The sequence below is a fragment of the Bufo bufo genome, chromosome 2 (genome assembly GCF_905171765.1).
Source record: "Bufo bufo chromosome 2, aBufBuf1.1, whole genome shotgun sequence".
In the NCBI taxonomy this organism is placed as follows: Eukaryota; Metazoa; Chordata; class Amphibia; order Anura; family Bufonidae; genus Bufo; species Bufo bufo.
This window is the reverse complement of record NC_053390.1, coordinates 715,042,304-715,068,033: the sequence shown is the minus strand read 5'-3', so window position 1 is coordinate 715,068,033 and position 25,730 is coordinate 715,042,304. Positions and strand designations below refer to the sequence as shown.

Here is a 25,730-nt window from a genome sequence, read left to right as displayed (position 1 = left end):
CGAGGGTGGCAGCTATCCCATTGGAGGAGGCTGTTTGTGGCCGTAGTTTTACGATGACTGGTACGGCCTGAACTGGTGGCACCACAAGATTTATTAACCGAGAGATTCCTTACGGTCTCTGGGATAGGAGGAGTAGAACCGGCGCTACCTGTCGCCAAGGTCTATTTGGACTGGGGTGCCGGTCGAGGAGTAAGGGAGGTGGGGGTATCCTCTAATATCCCTGCCAGTGTTTTGCTGGGGATAGACTTGGGGCGGCTTGTGTCTAAGTACGTGGCCGCTAACACCCCAAGGTGCAATCCCCCAGAATGTGATGCCATGTCCACCACTGTTGGTACCAATAATGTTCATAACATGCCTGTTGATGGGGATGTGGGGGATGTAATGTGTGCCTCTCCCCTCAGTGGGGAGGGGGTCATTCACACCAGCTGTGCTGAGGCCCCAGGGTGTGGCCATCAAGCATGCTGGAACCTGTTGTCCTCGGGTGTGGCTACTGAGGGGACAAGCAGGGGGCAAACAGCTGCGGAGGAGGAGGATGCAAATGAGGTCAGAGCTGTCCCAGGAGAAGTAGAGCTCCCAGGTAAAGCCTCAGTGCAGGTTTCCTCAACAACCGGGATGTCAGAGGGCCAGGTTAGTCCGTCTGGACTGGTCCCTTGGTCGGAAGCAGAGTGGAAGCAGGCAATACCAGCGGTGGCAGAGGCCATAGCTGCTGTCACACGCAGTGGGAGTGCTGGGACCCCAGGGGCACCTCAGGGGTCTGATGGTCCGAAGGGGGAAGGCCAAGTGGCTTCCGAGTCAGACGGAGGCCAGGAGACAGGTCCCAGGGACCTGACAGAGGATGTGGCAGTCTAGTCTATTCTGGCTATGTCCGGTCAGGGGTTTTAGGCGGGAATAGCGGCTGACGCCAGCCTGAACTCTCGCAAGGAGCAGGCGGCACAGCCTCCCTCGGACTCAGACCTCGAGCAGGTGGCCTGGGACCAAGGACGGCTGTACCCGGTCACGGTCCAGCAGGGCTCACCGGAGGCGTGGCCTAGGGAGCGTTCCGGGCAAAGTTTTTGCGGGTTGCGCACGAGATTCCAATGGCCGGACACCTAGGGGTCACTAAGACAAAGTTGCGGATGTCCATGGCTACATTTATACAGTCACAGAAAATAATGCACTGTAATAATACAGTCCTGATCAAACGTTTAAGACCACTTGAAAAATGGCAAAAAATCATATTTTACATTGTTGGATCTTAACAAGGGTCCAAGTAGAGCTTCAACATGCAACAAGAAGAAATGAGAGTGAGACAAAACATTTTTTGAGCATTCAATTAATTTAAAATAACGATTAAACTGAAACAGGCTGTTTTTCAGCTGATCCAAATTTTAGGACCACATGCTTTTAAAAGGCCAAATCTGTGCAAAGATTTGATTCATTGTCATTTTCTGTCAGGTAGTCACACGTTGTGATGGCAAAGGCAAATAAACTCTCCCTTTCTGAACGTGGTCGGGTTGTTGAACTGCATAAGCAGGGTCTCTCACAGCGCGCCATCACTGCTGAGGTGGGACGCAGTAAGACAGTCATTTGGAATTTCTTAAATGATCCCGAGGGTTATGGAACAAAAAAGTCAAGTGGAATACCCAAAAAAATTTCATCAGCACTGAGCCGGAGGATCCAAATGGCTGTCCGTCAAGACACTGGACGATCCTCGACCCAAATTAAGGCCCTTACTGATGCTGACTGCAGCCCCATAACCATCAGACGGTATCTGAGACCGAAAGGCTTCAAAAACAAAAAAACGTCTTCAAAGACCTCTCCTCCTTGAACGCTACAGAACTGCTCGTTTGGACTTTGCAAGAGAGCACCAAACATGGGACATTCAAAAGGTAGAAGAAAGTTTTATTCTCTGATGAGAAAAAATTTAACCTTGATGGTCCTGATGGTTTTCAATGTTACTGGCATGACAAGCAGATCCCACCTGAGATGTTTTCTACGCGCCACAGTGAAGGGGGCGCCATGATGGTCTGGGGTGCTTTTTCCTTCAGTGGAACAATGGAGCTTCAGGAAGTGCAGGGGCGTCAAACGGCCGCTGGCTATGTCCAGATGTTGCAGAGAGCATTCCTCATGACTGAGGGCCCTCGTCTGTGTGGTAACAACTGGGTTTTTCAACAGGACAACGCTACAGTACACACTGCCCGCAGGGCAAGGGACTTCTTCCAGGAGAATAACATCACTCTTTTGGCCCATCCTGCGTGTTCCCCTGATCTAAATCCAATTGAGAACCTTTGGGGATGGATGGCAAGGGAAGTTTACAAAAATGGACAACAGTTCCAGACAGTAGATGGCCTTCGTGCGGCCGTCTTCACCACTTGGAGAAATGTTCCCACTCACCTCATGGAAACACTTGCATCAAGCATGCCGAAACGAATTTTTGAAATGATAAACAATAATGGCGGAGCTACTCATGTTTGGAAGTTGGATTTTTGTTTTGGGGGGGGTTTAGTTTTTTTTTGGAGGTGTGGTCCTAAACTTTTGATCAGCTGAAAAACAGCCTGTTTCAGTTTATTCGTTGTTTTCATTAAATTGAATGCTCAAAAAATGTTTTGTCTCACTCCCATTTCTTCTTGTTGCATGTTGAAGCTCTACTTGGAACCTTGTTAAGATCCAGCCATGCTAAATATAATTTTTTGCCATTTTTCAAGTGATCTTAAACTTTTGATCAGGACTGTAGATGCAAGCATAACATATGGACTAAGCCCTCACTATTGATAAAATCTGACACTTTGTCAATACATTTTGATCAAAACACATCTAAGTCCACCTACTGAGACCTGAGACCACCTTGTCGTTTGGTAGGTGGGCTTAGATGTGTTTTGATCAAAATGTATTGACAAAGTGTCTCAGATTTTATCAATAGTGAGGGCTTAGTCCATATGCTATGCATGCATCTATTATTATAGTGCCTTATTTTCTGTGACTGTATAAATGTAGCCATGTACATCCGCAACATTCATTATCATATTGTGCAGGATGTTTATATTTTTTTTTTTCCCGTGATTTGTTTAACTTGTCTTGAAGGAGTGGCACCTTCATTTATGAATACGCTCATATCTTGGGAGTAGTATTCATGTGCACTTTTGCCCCACCTATCTAATAGGCGACCTTGATTAAGGTGGTACATATAGTTGTGTGTGCTCCTCCTCCCACCGATTGCTGCTGTACATGGAGGTAACTAGGAGCAACACATTATATGTGCGGGGTCTGCGCTCCTGAACATAAATGCATAATGGCATAGGCAGGTTTAGCGTAGGACCCACCTGAACTGAGACCATCTTGTCGCTTGGTAGGTGGGCTTAGATGTGTTTTGATCAAAATGTATTGACCAAGTGTCTCAGATTTTATCAATAGAGTGAGGGCTTAGTCCATATGTTATGCTTGCCTCTATTATTATAGTGCATTATTTTCTGTGACTGTCACTAAGACAAAGGCCAGATTAGCTCAACATTTCTACTGGCCAAAGATGGGGGCCGATGTGGCTGCCTACTGCCGTTCATGTGACACCTGCCAGTGGGTGGGCAAGGCGGGGCTGCGCCCCAAAGCCCCGCTGGTAACGCTGCCCATAATTGAAGAGCCTTTCAGGAGGGTGGCTGTGGATCCGATTGGACCGATGTCCATTTCCAGCAGCTTCGGGAAACGCTTCATATTGACGGTAGTAGATTATGCCACCCGGTACCCGGAAGCGGTAGCGTTGTCATCCATCCGGGCCGACAAGGTGGCCACCGCCTTGCTGGATATTTTCTCCAGAGTGGGCTTTCCCCAGGAAATGCTCACCGACCGGGGGACCCAGTTCATGTCGCAATTGATGAAGTCCCTCTGTAGGCAGTCGCAGGGGTAACATCTGGTGACCAGCCCTTACCACCCACAAACAAACGGCCTGTGCGAACGGTTTAATGCCACCTTAAAGCAGATGCTTAAGATGTCGGTCGACTCCCACGGGCGTGACTGGGAGCAGTACCTCCCACACCTGCTATTCTCCTACCAGGAGGTCCCACAGGCCTCCACAGGGTTCTCCCTCTTCGAGCTCCTGTACGGGTGACGTGTGTGGGGGCCACTGGCTCTGGTGAAAGAGGCCTGGGGTGTCAGTCCTCGAGTAGGTCGAGTGTGCTTCCGGGACAAGATGCAGGCCTTGTCGCAGCTGGTGCACGATAATATGGAGCAAGCCCAGGCCGACCAGAAGCGCGATGGTACGACCAGAACGCTTGTGAGAGGACCTACCAGGTGGGTCAAAAGGTATGGGTACTGGTCCCCGTACCTCAGGACAAGCTTCAGGCGGCCTGGGAAGGCCCGTACCTTGTGCATCAGCGCCTCAACGTACATGGTCACCCTGGACCACGCCCAGAGAAGGCGGAAGGCCTTCCACATGAACATGATGAAGGCACATCATGAGAGGGAGGCATGTGCCCTCCCTGTATGCAAGCTTCCAGAAGAGGGGGAGGAGGAGACCCTCCTGGATATGCTCGCCCAGGTTAAGGCAGGTGGGTCCATTGAGGATGTGGAGGTAGGCCAACAGCTCTTGAAGGGCCAACGGTCCCAGCTGTGGGCCACCCTTCACTCCTTCCGGGAATTGTTCAGCAACAAGCCCGGAAGGACAGCGTTGGCCATCCATCGCGTGGACACCGGGGATCACCCCCCAATCCGGTGTTCAGCATATTGGATTTCCTTGGAGGTGCAGGAGCACATGCGCCAAGAGATCGATGAGATGCTGAATCTGGGGCTTATCCAGGCATCCAACAGCGCTTGGGCCTCACCTGTGGTCCTCGTCCCAAAGAAGGACCGGACCACCCGGTTCTGTGTGGACTACAGAGGACTCAACAATGTCACAGTCACCGATGCCACGCATCGATGACCTGCTCGATCAGTTGGCTGGGGCCCAGTACCTGACTATGATGGATCTGAGCCGGGGTATGATCAGATTACACTGACCTGTGAGGCGCGGGAACGTTCTGCCTTTATCACCCACTTTAGATTGTACAAGTCCACTATGATGCCATTTGGCATGAAGAATGCCCCTGCTACCTTTCGGATGGTCAACATGCTGATTAAGGGACTTGAAGGGTACGCAGCCGTGTACCTGGATGACACTGCCATCTTCAGTCCCACATGGGAGGATCACCTAGAGCACCTGACGCAGGTGCTCGGGCGAATCCACCAGGCAAGCTTGACCATAAAGCTGGAAAAGTGCCAGCTGGGCATGAGCGAGGTCCACTACCTGGGGCACTGGGTAGGCGGGGGGACCATGAAGCCAGAGCCAGGGAAAGTGGATGCCATCACATCCTGGCCCACCCCCAGGACCAAGAAACAGGTGATGTCCTTCCTGGGCACTGCGGGGTACTATAGGAGGTTCGTCCCCCACTATAGTAGCCTGGCAAAGCCCTTGACGGACCTCACCAAGAAGAATCTGCCCTCCGCAGTCGATTGGACAAACGACTGCGAGATGGCCTTCCGGGCGCTGAAGGCTGCCCTCTCGAGCTTCCCAGTACTACAAGCAGCCGACTTCACGCGGCCGTTTATAGTACAGACCGACACCAGTGATTTTTGGCCTCTGTGCTGTGCAGGTCGACACTACGGGCCAGGCCTACTCCACGATGGAGAAGGAGTGCCTGGCAATTGTCTGGGAAAGCAACGGTTGCAGCCGTACTTATACGGGCGCCGCTTTACTGTGGAGATGGACCAAGACCCCGTTTCAGGAACGAATGGGAGGCTGCTACGCTGGAGCCTCGCTCTCCAGCAGTACCACTTTACCATTCACCACAGGAAGTGCCGTGACCATGGGAACGCCGATGGGTTATCCCGGCAAGGAGAGAGTGCTGATGGGTGCACGGGGGAACACAGCAATGTGCTGCCCCCTGGCGCCCTCTAAACGGGGGAGGTGTGAGGAATATGGAGTTATGGTTTCATCCATGCCATTTGCTCCAGGAGTGGGCAGAGGAAATCAAACTCCACAGGTGGGCCCTGCTTCAAAGCGCAACCAGATAGCAGAGGGACAAAAACTCTGCAGGGGTCCTGTCTGCTAGCAGGCCACACTTGTTTACATTTCACCCCTCAACTCCCACAGAACGAATCCTGCAGGAAAAGTTCACTGCAGGGGTCTCAGCTAGTATCCAGTTCAATCAGATCCCTCAGACATCATGGAACCGGCGATTCATAAGGAATTATGAATCGCCCATCCATCACAGGCATAAGTAAGTTATATATCTGCGACCCCGGGGCCAAGACTGACTTTTCCCTGGTCGTAGGGTACCTGTCACGGCGGACGTGCACAGTTTAACAGATAACACACCAACCAGGCTCTGGACGAGAGACAGGGGAAGGGTCACCTCCTAGTTTATCCCTGACCTCTTTCCCTGCAATGCTCAGCCCACAGACAAACCTTGAAGGTAGATTTGCTGTGTCCTCCAGCCTATACTAACAGAACCCTGAACTCCCTGAGATGGTGAAGTGGGGAGAAAGGAGCAGCCTGCTCGCACAGAACCTGGATGAGATAGATGACATAAAAAACCAAACAAGAAAAGACACTTATCTGCTGAGAGCAGGAACAAACAGCCAACCTTCCCTTCTAAACTTCCCAGACCATAATGAACAGTATAATCCGCTCAGAGCACTTAGCTGGAGACCATTTAAACTAATGACTCCACCCAGTGCACCTGATGCGAGGCGGATCCAGCACAGCATCAAAACAAATACTAGACTCGTGCTGCAATCCTGGCTGACCTCCGCACATCGTCAGAGTGGGGCATGACAGTACCAGAAAGGGGAGATGCACTGATCTCCCCACAGAAACCTAGTAATAGCACCATGTTTGGGCTTTACCTGTAGTCGTAACCCAGGCAGATCCGTTGGTCCCAGAACCATCTCCCAGTGACCTTCTGGTCTGGAGCTTTTGGCCCTAATGGGTTTTGTGGGTCGTTTGGCTGCCAGGGCCAGGAGGGAGGGAGGACCGCTCCCAGAGGCAGGGAGGGGCATGGCCGACTACAGATGAAAAGACCCATGCAGGCAGAGTCCAACGTCTTTCTCTGGAGGGGGGGGGGGGGGGTCACGTCATGTAACGTGTTTGGAGGGACCTGGAAACTGCTGACATCACTGCTTCCCATGTGACTACAGCCAAGCCTTACAGCAACCCATTATTCCTCACCACCCAAAGGACTCATCCATCTGGTAAACTGACTTTTGTTCTGCTTAATCCTGTTTGTACTACGGCATCTGTATTTACACCTCAGACCACTGTATATACAGTTGCAAGAAAAAGTATGTGAACCCTTTGGAATGATATGGATTTCTGCACAAATTGATCATAAAGTGTGATCTGATCATCTTCTAAGTCACAATAATAGACAATCACAGTCTGCTTAAACTAATAACACACAAAGAATTAAATGTTACCATGTTTTTATTGAACACACCATGTAAATATTCACAGTGCAGATAGAAAAAGTATGTGAACCCTTGGATTTAATAACTGGTGGAACCTCTTTTGGCAGCAATAACTTCAACCAAACGTTTCCTGTAATTGCAGATCAGACGTGCACAACGGTCAGGAGTAATTCTTGACTATTCCTCTTTACAGAACTGTTTCAGTTCAGCAATATTCTTGGAATGTCTGGTGTGAATCGCTTTCTTGAGGTCATGCCACAGCATCTCAATCGGGTTGAGGTCAGGACTCTGACTGGGCCACTCCAGAAGGCGTATTTTCTTCTGTTTAAGCCATTCTGTTGTTGATTTACTTCTATGCTTTGGGTCGTTGTCCTGTTGTAACACCCATCTTCTGTTGAGCTTCAGCTGGTGGACAGATGGCCTTAAGTTCTCCTGCAAAATGTCTTGATAAACTTGGGAATTTATTTTTCCTTCGATGATAGCAATCCGCCCAGGTCCTGCCGCAGCAAAGCAGCCCCAAACCATGATGCCCCCACCACCATACTTCACAGTTGGGATGAGGTTTTGATGTTGGTGTGCTGTGCCTCTTTTTCTCCACACATAGCATTGTGTGTTTCTTCCAAACAACTCAACTTTGGTTTCATAGAATATTTTGCAAGTACTGCTGTGGAACATCCAGGTGCTCTTGTGCAAACTGTAAACATGGAGCAATGTTTTTTTTTGGACAGCAGTGGCTTCCTCTGTGGTATCCTCCCATGAAATTCATTCTTGTTTAGGGTTTTACATATCGTAGATTCGCTAACAGGGATGATAGCATATGCCAGAGACATTTGTAAGTCTTTAGCTGACACACTAAGACTCTTCTTCACCTCATTGAGCAGTCTGCACTGTACTCGTGCAGTCATCTTTACAGGACGGCCACTCCTAGGGAGAGTATCAGCACTGCTGAACTTTCTCCATTTATAGATAATTTGTCTTACCGTGGACTGATGAACAGCAAGGCTTTTGGAGATACCTTTATAACCCTTTCCAGCTTTATGCAAGTCAACAATTCTTAATCGTAGGTCTTCTGAGAGCTCTTTTGTGCGGGGCATCAATCACATCAGGCAATGCTTCTTGTGAAAAGCAGACCCAGAACTGGGGTGTGTGTTTTTTATAGGGCAGCTGTAACCAACACCTCCAATCTCATCTCATTGATTGGACTCCAGTTGGCTGACACCTCACTCCAATTAGCTCTTGGAGATGTCATTAGTCTAGGGGTTCACATACTTTTTCCACCTGCACTGTGAATGTTTACATGGTGTGTTCAATAAAAACATGGTAACATTTAATTCTTTGTGTGTTATTAGTTTAAGCAGACTGTGATTGTCTATTGTTGTGACTTAGATGAAGATCAGATCACATTTTATGACCAATTTGTGCAGAAATCCATGTCATTCCAAAGGGTTCACATACTTTTTCTTGCAACTGTATTCTCTGTGTATATCGTGTTACGTCTAGTGCGTCCTTAAGGCAATTAAATATATAATTTAATCTTTTGCTGTCCTTGTATCTCAATCACGAATCCCCAGGTCCGTGTTTCGGCATAGTTATACGCTACTGCGGGTTGGTTTCTCACCCTATATAATCCCATTAGCAGACCGGGCTTATATCAAATGAGAAACTGGTGGCAGTCTACCCAGGCTGAGAAAGCGCTGTTTCACTGGAGCAGTGAAAAGGCTCTCTCAGCTTGTTACCTCTCTGTGCCCGCGTGGACAGGAGGTGTCTGTGTAAACTGTATCAAGCTGACTTTACACGCTCCTAAGGAGAGCGCAACGTCACATCTTGGTAACCAGTGACTATACCGTATCTCGAGAGCTCGGCGTAGTTGACGTCCGGCGGGCAGCGAGGTGCGGTATTCGTCGCACCTCCTCTAAAACCTTATCAAGCGAAAAATATAGTAGTTTTCCATAGAAAGTTTTTACATATATTGCACTGACATATCTATAGACCAATACATTAGCTTGCATGTTAATTAGTACAGAGGTGGTTGTTACAGTATTCCCAAGTATGGACTGCAATGCCTTCAATGAACCCTGGGCTGTCATCCCATACAAAGGTATAGGCTCTGATTGCATCACAGGGATGGACAAGGGGTCTCCCCCCTCAGATTATATATACAGTCGGGTCCATCAATATTGGGACATCAACACAATTCTAACATTTTTGGCTCTATACACCACCACAACGGATTTGAAATGAAACTCACAAGATGTGCTTTAACTGCAGACTGTCAGCTTTAATTTGAAGGTATTTACATCCAAATCAGGTGAACGGTGTAGGAATTACAACAGTTTGCATATGTGCCTCCCACTTGTTAAGGAACCAAAAGTAATGGGACAGAATAATCATCATAAATCAAACTTTCACTTTTTAATACTTGGTTGCAAATCCTTTGCAGTCAATTACAGCCTGAAGTCTGGAACGCATAGACATCACCAGACGTTGGGTTTCATCCGTGGTGATGCTCTGCCAGGCCTCTACTGCAACTGTCTTCAGTTCCTGCTTGTTCTTGGGGCATTTTCCCTTCAGTTTTGTCTTCAGCAAGTGAAATGCATGCTCAATTGGATTTAGGTCAGGTGATTGACTTGGCCATTGCATAACATTCCACTTCTTTCCCTTAAAAAACTCTTTGGTTGCTTTTTCAGTATGCTTTGGGTCATTGGTCCATCTGCACTGTGAAGCGCCGTCCAATGAGTTCTGAAGCATTTGTCTGAATATGAGCAGATAATATTGCCCGAAACACTTCAGAATTCATCCTCCTGCTTTTGTCAGCAGTCACATCATCAATAAATACAAGAGAACCAGTTCCATTGGCAGATATACATGCCCACGCCATGACACTACCACCACCATGCTTCACTGATGAGGTGGTATGCTTAGGATCATGAGCAGTTCCTTTCCTTCTCCATACTCTTCTCTTCCCATCACTCTGGGACAAGTTGATCTTGGTCTCATCTGTCCATAGGATGTTTGTTCCAGAACTGTGAAGGCTTTTTTAGATGTCGTTTGGCAAACTCTAATCTGGCTTTCCTGTTTTTGAGGCTCACCAATGTTTTACATCTTGTGGTGAACCCTCCGTATTCACTCTGGTGAAGTCTTCTCTTGATTGTTGACTTTGACACACATACACCTACCTCCTGGAGAGTGTTCTTGATCTGGCCAACTGTTGTGAACGGTGTTTTCTTCACCAGGGAAAGAATTCTTCGGTTATCCACCACAGTTGTTTTCCATGGTCTTCCGGGTCTTTTGGCGTTTCTGAGCTCACCGATGCGTTCCTTCTTTTAAGAATGTTCCAAACGTTTTTGCCATCTCTCTGATGGGGTTGTTTTGTTTATTTCAGCCTAATGATGGCTTGCTTCACTGATAGTGACAGCTCTTTGGATCTCATCTTGAGAGTCGACAGCAACAGATTCCAAATGCAAATAGCACTTTTGAAATGAACTCTGGACCTTTTATCTGCTCATTGTAATTGGGATAATGAGGGAATAACACACACCTGACCATGGAACAGCTGAGAAGCCATTTGTCCCATTACTTTTGGTTCCTTACCAAGTGGGAGGCACATATGCAAACTGTTGTAATTCCTACACCGTTCACTTTATTTGGATGTAAATACCCTCAAATTAAAGCCGACAGTCTGCAGTTAAAGCACATCTTGTTCATTTCATATCCATTGTGGTGGGGTATAGAGCCAAAAATGTTAGAATTGTGTTGATGTCCCAATATTTATGGACCTGACTGTAGATGCCGTGGCAGGCGTTCCTTGCGGCATTCTAAGAGCGTGGCTACATGTAGCAGGTCCACTGTGTTGCACAGGGTGAAATCTGGGGCAGAAATATGCAAAAAATAATAATTTGATATTCTGAGAATTTAAAACCCACCTACTCAGATGTCGAGCTATGTGCGGATTTTATTGCAGACTTGTTAATATCTCAACCACTTCACTGCTACTGTAAACTATGCTATGTCCTCTCACACACACACACTAAGCCTGCCCCATGACATGAAGAATTCACAACTTGAATTGCTGATGACCCAATCTGTTATCTTTTTAACCTTTTACATCTCTTGCCTGAGCACATTACAGTCATGGAGCAGTGTAAACAAATCTAGTTTTATTGTGTGTTGCATGAAATGTATTATGTAGTGGGCACCATTTTCACCTATCCTGCTCCAGCACAATGAGTAGTGTGCCAGTGCAGCCATGCCATTACCTCTACCTTGTTAGACAATCACAGGCCACATCTTCTAGTGCAAGTATCAGCAACCCTCGGCACTCCAGCTGCTGTGAAACTACAACTCCCAGCATGCAAACTTACTCTGTTGTGCTTGTAAGGCCTGTTTCACACTTTAGTTGTGGTGTTCCGGTTTTGAGATCCGGCAGAGGAACTCAACAAATCTGTTTTGGCCCGGTTTTGTGTTCCCATTCAATGGGGACAAAACTGATCAGGATGCATTCTGTTCTGCTTTGTTTAGTTTTTTTGACCGGACATAAAACTGCTGCAAGCTGCAGTTTTGTGTCCAGTCTGCAAAACAGAAAAAAACTGATCTAGCATGAGAATCAATGGTGTCGGATCTATTTTTTTTAGCGAAAAAACTTACAATGATTTTCATACCGGATTTGGTTTGTTCTGTTTAGATTTAATACAACTGGCTTTGGCCAAAACGGATACAACTGGATGTATGAAACGGCACAGATCTGTTTAATTCTGGTTTTGAGATCCTCTGCTGGATCTCAAAACCGGAAAGCCACAACGCAAGTGTGAAACAGGCCTAACTCCCACTGAAGTAAAAAGGAGGATTCTGCGAGTTGTAGTCTCAGAACAGCTGGTGTGCTGGAGGCTGCTGATCCCTGTTCTAGTGCATTGTACATGGGAAGTTTTACAAACCATTCACCGTTCTGCTCTGTAACCCAACCTAAGACATACATCTTTAGTGCTGGCATCGCCCAAGTGCAATTCATGTTTCTTATGAGGAAACTGGGAAGATCACATTGGGTCTCCCGTCTTAGGTCTCTTTCAGAAGGCAGCACAGTGAACACAGATCGAGTCTATGTGCTGTCCGTTTTTCCTGCAGACCCATTCATTTGAATGGTTGTCCATCTTTCCTGCAAGACTCAAAGTTTGGTTCGTATAGATTGCGTGGGTGGGTTTTCAGTGCAAGTTGTTGACCGTTCTAAACTCTAACTGCCCAGGCGGAAACATTGCCTGTGTGAAATAAGCCTTACTGGAAGCCTGTGCTTGCTAACCAGTCTTGGAGCCATTTTTGACATGTTTCTATATACAAATGGAAAGTAATTCATATATACTGTAACCATAAGATGTGACATTTGTAACATAGTAACATAAGGCTGAAAAAATACATTTGTCTATCCAGTTCGGCCTGTTATCCTGCAAGTTGATCCAGAGGAAGGCAAAAAAAAAAACCCTGTGAGGTAGAAGCCAATTTTCCCCACTTTAGGGGAATAAAAAATTCCTTCCAGACTCCAATCAGGCAATCAGAATAACTCCCTGGATCAACGACCCCTCTCTAGTAGCTATAGCCTGTAATATTATTACACTCCAGAAATGCATCCAGGCCCCTCTTGAATTTCCTTATTGTACTCACCATCACCACCTCCTCAGGCAGAGAGTTCCATAGTCTAACTGCTCTTACCGTAAAGAATCCTTTTCTATGTTTGTGTACAAACCTTCTTTCCTCCAGACGCAGAGGATGTCCCCTCGTCACAGTCCTGGGGATAAATAGATGATGGGATAGATCTCTATACTGACCCCTGATATATTTATACATATTAATTAGATCTCCCCTCAGTCGTCTTTTTTCTAAAGTGAATAACCCTAATTTTGATAATCTCTCCGGGTACTGTAGTCCCCCCATTACAGTTATTACTTTAGTTGCCCTCCTCTGGACCCTCTCCAGCTCTGCTATGTCTGCCTTGTTCACAGGAGCCCAGAAATGTACACAGTACTCCATGTGTGGTCTGACTAGCGATTTGTAAAGTGGTAGGACTATGTTCTTATCACGGGCATCTATACCCCTTCTGATGCAACCAATTATCTTATTGGCCTTGGCAGCAGCTGCCTGACACTGGTTTTTGCAGCTTAGTTTGCTGTTTATTAAAATTCCTAGATCCTTTTCCATGTCAGTGTTACCGAGTGTTTTATCATTTAGTATGTACGGGTGACTTGCATTATTCCTTCCCATGTGCATAACTTTACATTTGTCAGTGTTAAACCTCATCTGCCACTTATCTGCCCAAGCCTCCAATCTATCCAGATCCAGCTGTAGTAGTATACTGTCCTCTTCAGTGTAAATTACTTTACACAGTTTAGTGTCATCTGCGAAAATTTATACTTTACTATGCAAGCCTTCTACAAGATCATTAATAAATATATTGAAGAGAATAGGGCCCAATACGGACCCCGGAGGTACCCTACTAGTGACAGTGACCCAATCTGAGTGTGTACCGTTAATAACCACCCTCTGTTTTCTATCATTGAGCCAGTTACTTACCCACATACAGACGTTTTCTCCCAGTCCGAGCATTCTCATTTTATATACTAACCTTTTATGTGGTACAGTGTCAAATGCTTTAGAGAAGTCCAGATATACAACATCCATTGATTCGCCGCTGTCAAGTCTAGAACTTACCTCCTCACTCCTCATAGAAACTGATTAAATTAGTTTGGCATGACCGATCCCTCACGAAGCCATGCTGATATGGCGTTATTTGCTTATTTCCGTTGAGATGCTCTAAGATAGCATCTCTCAGAAAACCTTCAAACAGTTTACCCACAACAAATGTTAAACTTACCGGCCTATAGTTTCCAGGCTCTGTTTTTGGACCCTTTTTGAATATTGGCACCACATTTGCCATGCGCCAATCCTGAGGAACATTCCCTGTCAGTATAGAGTCCGCAAATATCAGAAATAAGGGTCTGGCTATGACATTACTTAATTCCCTTAGGATACGGAGGTGTATGCCATCCGGTCCTGGCGATTTGTTTATATTAATCTTTTTAAGTCGCTGATGTACTTCTTCCTGGGTCAGACAGGACACTTTTAATGGGGAATTTATTTTTACATTCTGCATGTCATGTGACTACACTGGAGAAAAAAAAAAATAAACAGTTTTGCTTTCTCCTCGTCGCTCTCTGCGACTCCCCCCTCATTACTCTTTAAAGGGCCGACACCAGATTTATACTTTTTAACATTTATATAATTGAAGAACATTTTAGGGTTAGTTTTACTCTTTTTGGCAATTAATCTCTCGGTCTCTAGTTTGACCGCTTTTATTTGTTTTTTACATGTTCTATTTTTTTCCCTTATAGTTTTTAGTGATTTATATGCTTTCTTTTTGTCATTTATTGCTTTCTTTACAGTTCTATTTATCCACATTGTTTTTTTTTTGTTACTTAACCTTTTATTCCCATACAGTATGTACCTCTCACAATGAGATTTTAGGATGTTTTTAAAGATATCCCATTTTGTGGCTGTATTTTTATTTGAGGACTTTGTCCCAGTTAGTTAGGCCTATGGCCTCTCTTAGTTGGCTAAATTTAGCTTTTTTGAAGTTTGGTATTTTTGTTCCTCCCTGTAGAAACGCTCTTTTGAATGAAAATTGGAAGGTTATTACTTTATGGTCACTATTTCCCAGGTGTCCACCAACCTGCACGTCTGTTGTTCTGTCAGGCCTATTGGTTAATACTAAGTCCAGTATGGCCGTCCCTCTAGTCGGGTCCTGAACCAGTTGGGAGAGGTAATTGTCTTTGGTTATTGCCAAGAACCTGTTTCCCTTATGAGATATACAAGTTTCAGTTTCCCAGTCTATATCTGGGTAGTTGAAGTCCCCCATAATAACCACCTCATTATGATTTGCCGCCTTGTCTATCTCGTTTAGTAGTAGATTTTCTGTGGACTCTGGTATATTAGGTGGTTTATAGTAAACTCCTAATAGTAATTTATTGTTGTTTTTAGCTCCATGTATCTCTACCCACAGTGATTCCACATGTTCATGTCCCTCACTTATATCTTCACGGAGTGTGGGCTTTAGACAAGACTTTACATAAAGGCAAACCCCTTCCCCTCTCCGGTTTTGACGATCCTTTCTAAACAGACTGTAACCTTGTACATTAACTGCCCAGTCATAGCTATCATCCAGCCATGTCTCAGTTATTCCCACTATGTCATAGTCCTCCTCACACATCACTAATTCCAGCTCCCCAGTTTTATTAGTCAGGCTTCTGGCATTAGTATACATACATTTGAGAGGTTTATGTATATTTTCTACCCTACACCTTTCCTTCTGAACTGTTCTAGTCCCTCCTTCCATTCCTCCCCCAGTCCCACTACCTTGCCCCCGGTCTCTATCTGCACTATCTTCCCCTCCTATAGTGTAATTTCCCTCCCCCCCAGTCCCTAGTTTAAACACTCCTCCAACCTTCTAGCCATCTTTCTCCCCAGCACAGCTGCCCCTTCCCCATTGAGGTGCAGCCCGTCCCTACGATAGAGCCTGTAGCCGATAGAGAAGTCGGCCCAGTTCTCCAGGAACCCAAACCCCTCCTTCCTACACCAGTTCTTGAGCCACTTGTTAATCTCCCTAATCTCCCACTGCCTTTCTTGTGTGGCCCGTGGTACAGGCAGTATTTCGGAAAATACAATCTTTTGAGGTCCTTGCCCTAAGCTTTTGACCCAAATCCCTGAAATCATTTTTAAGGACTCTCCACCTACCTCTAACTTTGTCATTGGTTCCGATATGGACCATGACAGCTGGATCTTCTCCAGCCCCTCCCAGTAATCTGTCAACCCGATCCGCGATGTGTCGAACTCTAGCGCCAGGAAGACAGCACACTGTTCGGTGATCACGGTCTTTGTGACAGATTTCCCTATCTGTTCCCCTAATAATGGAGTCTCCCACTTCCAGCACCTGTCTGGCCTGCCCTGCTCTCCTGGTTCCCTGCTTACTGGAGCTGACATTCCCCTGACTGGCAGAGGAAGTGTCCGGCTGCGGCAGTGCCGTCCCTGGACTGACATCCCCCTCATCTGCCAAACGTGCAAACTTGTTGGGGTGTGTCAGATCAGGGCTAGCCTCCCTGGCGCTCTTCCCTCTACCCCGCTTTCTAACTGTTACCCAGCTAGCTACCTCACTTTCCTCAGCCTCCTCTCTCATTTTCCAATTTGTGGTTTGATTAGTTTACTACTCAAATAAAGAAATGTTCTTGTAGAAGAAAACATAAGATTCGATTCCATGCTGCGTGAGTTATTTATTTACACATTATTACTGCTGTATAGAACACACATGCAAAACAAAAAGAAAAAAAATTAAGCAAGTTGACAGATATTTTCTGGTGTGTTTTGGTATGAAAGATACCATACGTATGTCACTCATACACAGACTGGAACATTTGTTGTCCTATTTTAATGTATGCTTCTCTCTCCTCATCAGTCATGAATGACACTAGACCTGGATTTTGACTGACCTCACTGTAAATATGGGGCTGGCCACCAACCATGACCACTGGGTCATCATTTTCAGCCTCTTCCTCCAGCCCTGCGCTGCTCGTGGATTTTCCCTCAGCCAGCTTTGTGTGTTTTTTCTCTTCGTCAGACTCACTGGTATCACTTTCGGAATCACTTTTGGCAATCTTGGTGACAGTTGGAAGAGATCCGGATTTCATCTCGTGGATTAAGAGAGTCCTTATCACTTCATTGTCATTACCCCTGTCTTTATTGGCATTTTCATCCACAGTCTCTGGTTCTTCAAATGCTTTGGAAACAGGAGCAGAGAAAAATTGTATTTGATTTACAGAAAAGGATATTAAGAAAGTTATTAACAAAGAAGAGGATGTTATTTTGATGGGAGAACCAATCCTACCTCTGCTTTTATAGTCTAAGATTTACATGGAGGTGAAGTCAAGTGGGCCTAGGGAGACGGAGGCTGGATTGACCCATCCTGCCCACACATTATGTATATAAACTGAATGCAACATCCAGAAACAATTTAACACAGTCTATTCTAATGCCATCAGTGGGGTAGATAACCAAGAACATGAGGACTTCATAAGTAGATATTGATTTCCTAGTAGTGAAAGAAAATGTACTTAAAGAAGGAATGTATCGCCAAAAAAATGTAAACTTAAAACCAGATCGCTGGACATATCATATCCTTTTTTTCTAATCAGTTTTTATTTTCTGATTACATGATTATGGGGGCTGCCATCTTGCCTGAGCTGTTCTTCACAGCATTTAGAGATATGCTTTACAGTAGCCACATGGGCCATAGACACAATGGTCAGGAGCTGACTCACTGACTTCTATGGGAGAGTTTTCTAGGCATGCTCTGTGACCTGTGCAAAGGTCAAGAGGGAGAAGATACGCTTTGACAATCATCTATGGTGAATGGTGGAGCCAGTGTAATTCTGCCTTTTTTAGATATTGACATAGAAAATTAAAAATAACCACCAAAAAATCTTTAAAATGATTTAAAGAAAAGATCTTTTTCTGATGACACATTCCCTTTAAGCAAGTTGAGCTTAGATATATTGTCCTAATGACTAATCCCAGAACCATCACCATGTTTATATTGAGCAGGGGTCAGCAACTTCCTACATTCCAGTTGTTAATAAATTACAAATCCCAGCATCCACCACTCACTTCTATGGGAGTTTTGAGAACAGCTGAGGAAGTGTACATGCTGGGAATTTCACAACAGCTCTAATGCCGAAGGTTGCTGGCCCCTGAAATAGGGGCACCAGTGACTTCAGGTGTATCTCACAATACTCACGGAGATCAGCTTTGATTTCTGCAGGCTGGTCTTCAGTCACAGACACAGTACTTTCCTTCATCCAGACTGGCTGCTCCTTCCCCTTCTTTTCTTTTACCTTTCTAACCTCAGTCTCACGGACATTAATGGTCACATTCTGGACATACATATTGTCCCCAGATGAAGTTCTGTTTGCCCATCTCCCCTGGAGCCCTTGCATATCAACCATCGGCACATCAGAACTCTGTTCACAGCTAAAGTAAATAGGCTTGAGTTATGAGGAGCAGCCACCAGAATTTGGTTAAAATGTAAAAGTTTTAGTTGGGTCATGATAAGGCTACTTTCACACCTGCGTTAGGTGCGGATCCGTCTGCTATCTGCACAGACGGATCCGCACCTATAAAATGCAAACAATGGTATCCGTTCAGTACGGATCAGTCTGCATACACTTAGTCAAAAAAAGTCTAAGTGTAAGTCAAACGGATTTGTCCTGACTTTACATTGAAAGTCAATGGGGGACGGATCAGTTTACAATTGCACCAATATTGTGTCAATGTAGACGGATCCGTCCCCATTGACTTACATTGTAAGTCAGGACGGATCCCTATGGCTCCGCACCGCCAGGCGGACACCAAAACACTGCAAGCAGCGTTTTGGTGTCCGCCTCCAGAGCGGAATGGAGGCGGAACGGAGCCAAACTGATGCATTCTGAATGGATCCGCATTCATTTAGAATGCACTGGGGCTAAACTGATCCAACAGAAGAATATACTTTACATGTTTAAAGCATTCACATTATCCATTCCTCAAATGTAACATTTTTTATTTTTTTATTTAAAGTGAATGGGGCTGAGCTGCGATACTAAGCACAGCCGTTATACTATGTACGGTGCTCTGCTTTGTGAGCTGAGAGAAGGCCGCGGCACTATTCTAGTACCAGTGCTTTCTCAAACAGCTGATCAGCAGGAATCCCGGGTGTCAGACCCCCACAGATCATCAGTTACAAAACTGTGGAAAAACTAAATATTTAACTAAAAATAAAAAAACTTTGGAAAACACAAGTTTTTCTTTGCATCACCATATTCTGACCTGCATAACTGTAATATATACACATAGTGGATATAAAAAGTCTACACACCCCTGTTAAAATGTCAGGTTTCTGTGATGTAAAAAAATGAGACAAAGATAAATAATTTCAGAACTTTTTCCACCTTTAATGTGACCTATAAACTGTACCATTTAATTGAAAAACAAACTGAAATCTTTTAGGTGGAGGGAAGAAAACAAAAAAATGGTTGCATAAGTGTGCACACCCTTTTATAACTGGGGATGTAGCCGTGTTCAGAATTAAGCAATCACATTCACAAATCATGTTAAAAAGGATAACTGTCACATTTAGACCCCAATTTCAATTTTCATATATGTAGTTACTAATAACATGATATTCCAGAATCAGTTACTATTAGACTGACTTGCCCCATATTTAACAAGATTCAGCCCTTAGCAACCAGTCTGCATAAAACTGCAATTTCACTATTCAGTTAACATAGAAACATAGAATGTGTCGGCAGATAAGAACCATTTGGCCCATCTAGTCTGCCCAATATACTGAATACTATGGATAGCCCCCGGCCCTATCTTATATGAAGGATAGCCTTATGCCTATCCCATGCATGCTTAAACCCCTTCACTGTATTTGCAGCTACCACTTCTGCAGGAAGGCTATTCCATGCATCCACTACTCTCTCAGTAAAGTAATACTTCCATATTACTTTTAAACCTTTGCCCCTCTAATTTAAAACTGTGTCCTCTTGTGGTAGTTTTTCTTCTTTTAAATATGCTCTCTTCCTTTACCGAGTTGATTCCCTTTATGTATTTAAAAGTTTCTATCATATCCCCTCTGTCTCTTCTTTCTTCCAAGCTATACATATTAAGGTCCTTTAACCTTTCCTGGTAAGTTTTATCCTGCAATCCATGTACTAGTTTAGTAGCTCTTCTCTGAACTCTCTCTAGAGTATCTATATCCTTCTGGAGATATGGCCTCCAGTACTGCGCACAATACTCCAAGTGGGGTCTCACCAGTGTTCTGTACAGCGGCATAAGCACTTCACTCTTTCTACTGCTTATACCTCTCCCTATACATCCAAGCATTCTGCTGGCATTTCGTGCTGCTCTATTACATTGTCTTTCCACCTTTAAGTCTTCTGAAATAATTACTCCTAAATCCCTTTCCTCAGATACTGAGGTCAGGACTATGTCAAATATTCTATATTCTGCCCTTGGGTTTTTACGCCCCAGGTGCATTATCTTGCACTTATCCACATTAAATTTCAGTTTCCAGAGTTCTGACCATTCTTCTAGTTTTCCTAAATCCTTTTCCATTTGGCGTTTCCCTCCAGGAACATCAACCCTGTTACATATCTTTGTGTCATCAGCAAAAAGACAAACCTTACCAGCGAGGCCTTTTGCAATATCACTTATGAAAATATTAAACAAAATCGGTCCCAGTACAGATCCCTGTGGAACCCCACTGGTAACATTACCTTGTTTTGAATGTTCTCCATTGACTACAACCCTCTGTTGTCTGTCACTCAGCCACTGCCTAATCCACTCAACAATATGGGAGTCCATGCTCAATGACTGCAGTTTATTGATAAGTCTTCTATGTGGGACAGTGTCAAAAGCCTTACTAAAATCTAGATATGAGATGTCTACTGCACCTCCACCGTCTATTATTTTAGTCACCCAGTCAAAAAAATCTATAAGATTTGTTTGACATGATCTCCCTGAAGTAAACCCATGTTGTTTTTCATCTTGCAATCCATGGGATTTTAGATGTTCCACAATCCTATCCTTTAATAGGGTTTCCATTAATTTGCCTACTATTGATGTCAGACTCACTGGTCTATAGTTGCTCGATTCCTCCCTACTACCTTTCTTGTGAATGGGCACGACATTTGCCAATTTCCAATCTTCCGGGACGACTCCTGTTACTAATGATTGGTTAAATAAATCTGTTAACGGTTTTGCCAGCTCACCACGAAGCTCTTTTAATAATTTTGGGTGTATCTCATCAGGCCCCTGTGACTTATTTGTCTTCACCTTAGACAGCAAACTTAGAACATCTTCCTCTGTAAAGATACATGCATCAAACGATTTAATAGTCATTCTTTCTAGTGGAGGTCCTTCTCCTTTTTCTTTTGTAAAAACTGAACAGAAGTATTCATTAAGGCAGTCGGCTAGCCCTTTATTCTCTTCTACATACCTTCCGTCCTTTGTTTTTAATTTAGTTATTCCTTGTTTTAATTTCCTTTTTTCATTTATATATCTGAAGAATGTCTTATCCCCTTTTTTCATAGACTGAGCTAGTTATCCACATTAATGAAATTTAAGATGGCCGCTACTGCCCTCACCCTGAGGCTAATCCCGCCTGCCCTCACTAGCCAGTAACAATAGCCCCCCAAAAGTGTCAGTAACCAGAGCCCTCCCCCTAAAGGGTTAATCTCCTTCAGCACAAAGGGGTCCTCTTACCACATGTTGCTTTCATTTATACACTGAGCAGATGGCAGATCTCCCTTCCCTGGTCTGTGCTGCTTCAACTCTGCATTCTCCAGCTCTGCTGAGTGAGGGAGCGTCTGCCAAGCGCAGGGACAGGGAGAAGTGCACACAGCCCAGGCACTGTTATCAGCTGCTGGGGATGACCTGGCTTTAATCATTTACTTACAGTCCCTGGCTGTCAGTAATGTGACCCTGCACGCTGCGTGCTCAGCCCTTTAACAGATAGACGGACCATGCCTAGCAACCCTATTTTAAGCACAGGTAAAAGTAGGCAGTACAGGGAACAAAAATGTGGAATTAAGGGGTAATTGAATACACAGTGAAAAGTTGAAATAGGGCCACCAAGGAGATATTAATCACTACAATCCAATACTCCAAAAAAAAAAATTTATATATATATATATTATAGTTATACTTTAAATAGGAGTCAGCATACACCTGCCATCATTTAAAGTGCCTCTGATTAACCCCAAATAAGTTCAGCTGCTCTAGTTGGTCTTTTCTGAAATTTTCTTAGGGTACTTTCACACTAGCGTTTTTCTTTTCTGGCATAGAGTTCCGTCACAGGGGCTCTATACCTAAAAGAACTGATCAGGCATATCCCCATGCGCAGACCTTAAAAAATGAGAAAAAAATTAAATACCAGATTCATTTTGCCTGATGACACCGGAAAAACGGATCCGGTATTGCAATGCATTTTTCTGACTGATCAGGCATTTTTCAGACTTATCAGGATCCTTATCAGTCTGAAAAATGCCTGATCAGTCAGAAAAAAATGACATGCGTTTGCAAACAGTTTGCCTGAGGCAGGCAGTTCAGGCAACGGAACTGCCTGCCGGAATCAAACAACGCAAGTGTGAAAGTACCCTTAGTCGCATCCCACAGCAAAAGCCATGTTCCACAGAGAGCTCCCAAAGCATCAGAGGGATCTCATTGTTAAAAGGTATCAGTCAGGAGAACGGTACAAAAGAATTTCCAAGGCACTAGATATACAATGGAACACAGTGAAGACAGTCATCATCAAGTGGAGAAAATATGGCACAACAGTGACATTACCAAGAACTGGACGTCCCTCCAAAATTGATGAAAAGACGATAGGAAAACTGGTCTGGGAGGCTACCAAGAGGCCTACAGCAACATTAAAGGAGCTGCAGGAATATCTGGCAAGTACTGGCTGTGTGGTACACGTGACAACAATCTCCCGTATTCTTCATATGTCTGGGCTATGGGGTAGAGTGGCAAGACGAAAGCCTTTTCTTACGAAGAAAAACATCCAAGCCAGGCTACATTTTGCAAAAACACATCTGAAGTCTCCCAAAAGCATGTGGGAAAAGGTGTTATGGTCTGATGAAACCAAGGTTGAACTTTTTGGCCATAATTCCAAAAAATATGTTTGGCGCAAAAACAACACTGCACATCACCAAAAGAACACCATACCCACAGTGAAGCATGGTAGTGGCAGCATTATGCTTTGGGGCAGTTTTTCTTCAGCTGGAACTGGGGCCTTAGTTAAGCTAGAGGGAATTATGAACATTTCCATATACCAGTCAATATTGGCACAATACCTTCAGGCTTCTGCTAGAAAGCTGAACATGAAGAGGAACTTCATTTTTCAGCATTACAACGACCCAAAGCATACATCCAATTCAACAAAGGAATGGCTTCACCAGAAGAAGATTAAAGTTTTGGGATGGCCCAGCCAGAGCCAAGACCTGAATCAGATTGAAAATCTGTGGGGTGATCTGAAGAGGGTTGGGCACAGGAGATGCCCTCACAATCTGACAGATTTGGAGTGTTTTTGCAAAGAAGAGTGGGCAAATCTTGGCACGTCAAAATGTGCCATGCTGATAGACTCATACCCAAAAAGACTGAGTGCTGTAATAAAATCAAAAAGGTGCTTCAACAAAGTATTCGTTTAAGGGTGTGCACACTTATGCAACCATATTATTTAATTTTTTTATATTTTTTCTTCCCTCTACCTAAAAGATTTCAGTTTGTTTTTCAATTGAGTTTGTACAGTTTACAGGTCACATTAAAGGTGGAAAAGGTTCTGAAATGATTTATCTTAGTCTCATTTTTTTACATCACAGAAACCTGATATTTTAACAGTGGTGTGTAGACTTTTTATATCGTGTGTGTGTGCGTATATATATATATATATATGTGTATACACACACACACACACACACACACACACACACACACACAATATATATGAAAATATATTGTGTAAAAGATTTTTTTGCGGGGTTATCTAATTGATACCCTTTTAGGTTCTAATTGATACCCTTTTAGGGTATGTATGACTTGTTGATCACTTTTTATTCAATTATTTTGGGAGGTAAAAAGGGACCAAAAACAGCGAATCGGACATTTAGATTTTTTTCTCTGTTATGCTGTTCACAATACGGGATAAATATCATATATTAATAGTATAGGTGTTTTGGGACACAGTAAAACTAGTGATCTTTAGCTTTTGGTTTATTTTTAAAATGATTACTTTTTTTTTTCTTCTTAAAAATGTTTGAACGTTGAAAACGTTTTTTAAAAATAGAATATCATCTGATCACTTTTCCCATAGACTGCAATGATTTAACATTCCAGCCTATTGTAAATTCAGTGCACTCCTATTGAACCCTGCAATAGGCAGGGCCTGATAGGAACTTCATTAGGACAGGCCTCAGAACCTTCAGGAGGCCTGATGCCTCCATAGCAACCAGAATGCACCCTCAATCTTCGTGCGTCAGAGGCTCTGTCCCCAGAAGCGTAGCACTCCTGTGAAGAGACCACTCGGATGCCATAGTCTCAATTAACTACAGCATCTGATGGGTTAAACTTCTGTGATAGGTCATCACCATTCATAGACCGTCTCTGGTGTCTGCTGTGTAAAACAACAGGCACCCAGTGACTATGGGGCCCGCTCAGCTCCTGAGTAGGTGCAATTCTTAAAATCCTGACTTGCATAGTGTACGGCACAAGTTATTAGGTCACTTCAGCAAATAACTTTCTCTTCAAGATAAATGTTAATACAAGGCAGGTGCTAATGTATTGTGATTGTCCATATTGCCTCCTTTGCTGGCTTCATTCATTTTCCCATCACATTATACACTGCTTATTTCCATGGTTACGACTACCCAGCAGCAGTGGCTGTGTGTGAGATGGGGAAACAGCTTTCATTTTGTGAACATTGTATTTGTATAAATGAAGTTAAATTATGTGAACTGACATTCTGCTGTTTGGCCACAAGAGGCCGCTGTTTCCTAAGTACAGCTAACAGACTGCATATTTCTATATTTGAGATTTAAAACTCTCAAAGGTGGAGTTACAAAGCCTGAAGAGGAAGTGACACTGCAGCCATCTTAGATTGAGCCTGGGAGAAGCATACAGGAGCTGTGTGAGGAGAATCCCTCGACATCCAGGCGTGAGAGCATCCTTCAGGGACCAGAGCTGCAGCCAAGGGTAGCGGATAGTGTCCATGACCCTGATTTTGTTCAGAGGGAGGGGAACTGCTGCCAGGAATGCAGATGAGAGCGGAGGAGTGAAGCCACAGACCCTGCAGTACCGCACGCTGGTTGGAGAAACCATTGTTCCGTCCACAGTCACCAGCTTATACAGAGCAGACCCGGGTCGGTAAGACAAATCGTGCACGCACTACATCATAGTTTTGGTGCCTAGGATCCTAGAGACTGAGACCAGGCCTGTAGTCAGTTAGTTAGGTTTCCTGTTTGTGTCAGGCCACAAGTATTGTTAACTACTCATAACAAGCACTTCACGTTTAAAGTGCCAGTTCACACCAGAGAATTCAAGTCAGGCTGGTGTATTCAGGAGAGACACTATAGGAACGTGCTGTTTAACCAGTTGTTGGGGGAGGGAATTATTATAGCATGTCATAAGATTGTAGGCTGTTGTGCTGTACTGCAGGCTAACCAACATCACATACCCAAATAATTATTCCT

The 25,730-nt window shown here is 44.4% G+C and overlaps 1 protein-coding gene across 1 annotated transcript in view; it reads right to left on the bottom strand.

Annotated features, from left to right (window-relative positions):
* Positions 1 to 16,835: 16,835 nt before the first annotated feature.
* Positions 16,836 to 25,730, bottom strand: part of LOC120991766 (general transcription factor IIE subunit 1-like) — a 56,687-nt gene continuing 47,792 nt past the window's right edge. Inside the window, exons 3-4 of the mRNA XM_040420543.1 lie at positions 18,239 to 18,471; positions 16,836 to 17,221 (exon numbers count right to left, since the gene is read on the bottom strand). Of these exons, the coding sequence (XP_040276477.1) occupies positions 16,836 to 17,221; positions 18,239 to 18,471 (619 nt within the window). The remainder of the gene's footprint in view (positions 17,222 to 18,238; positions 18,472 to 25,730) is intronic.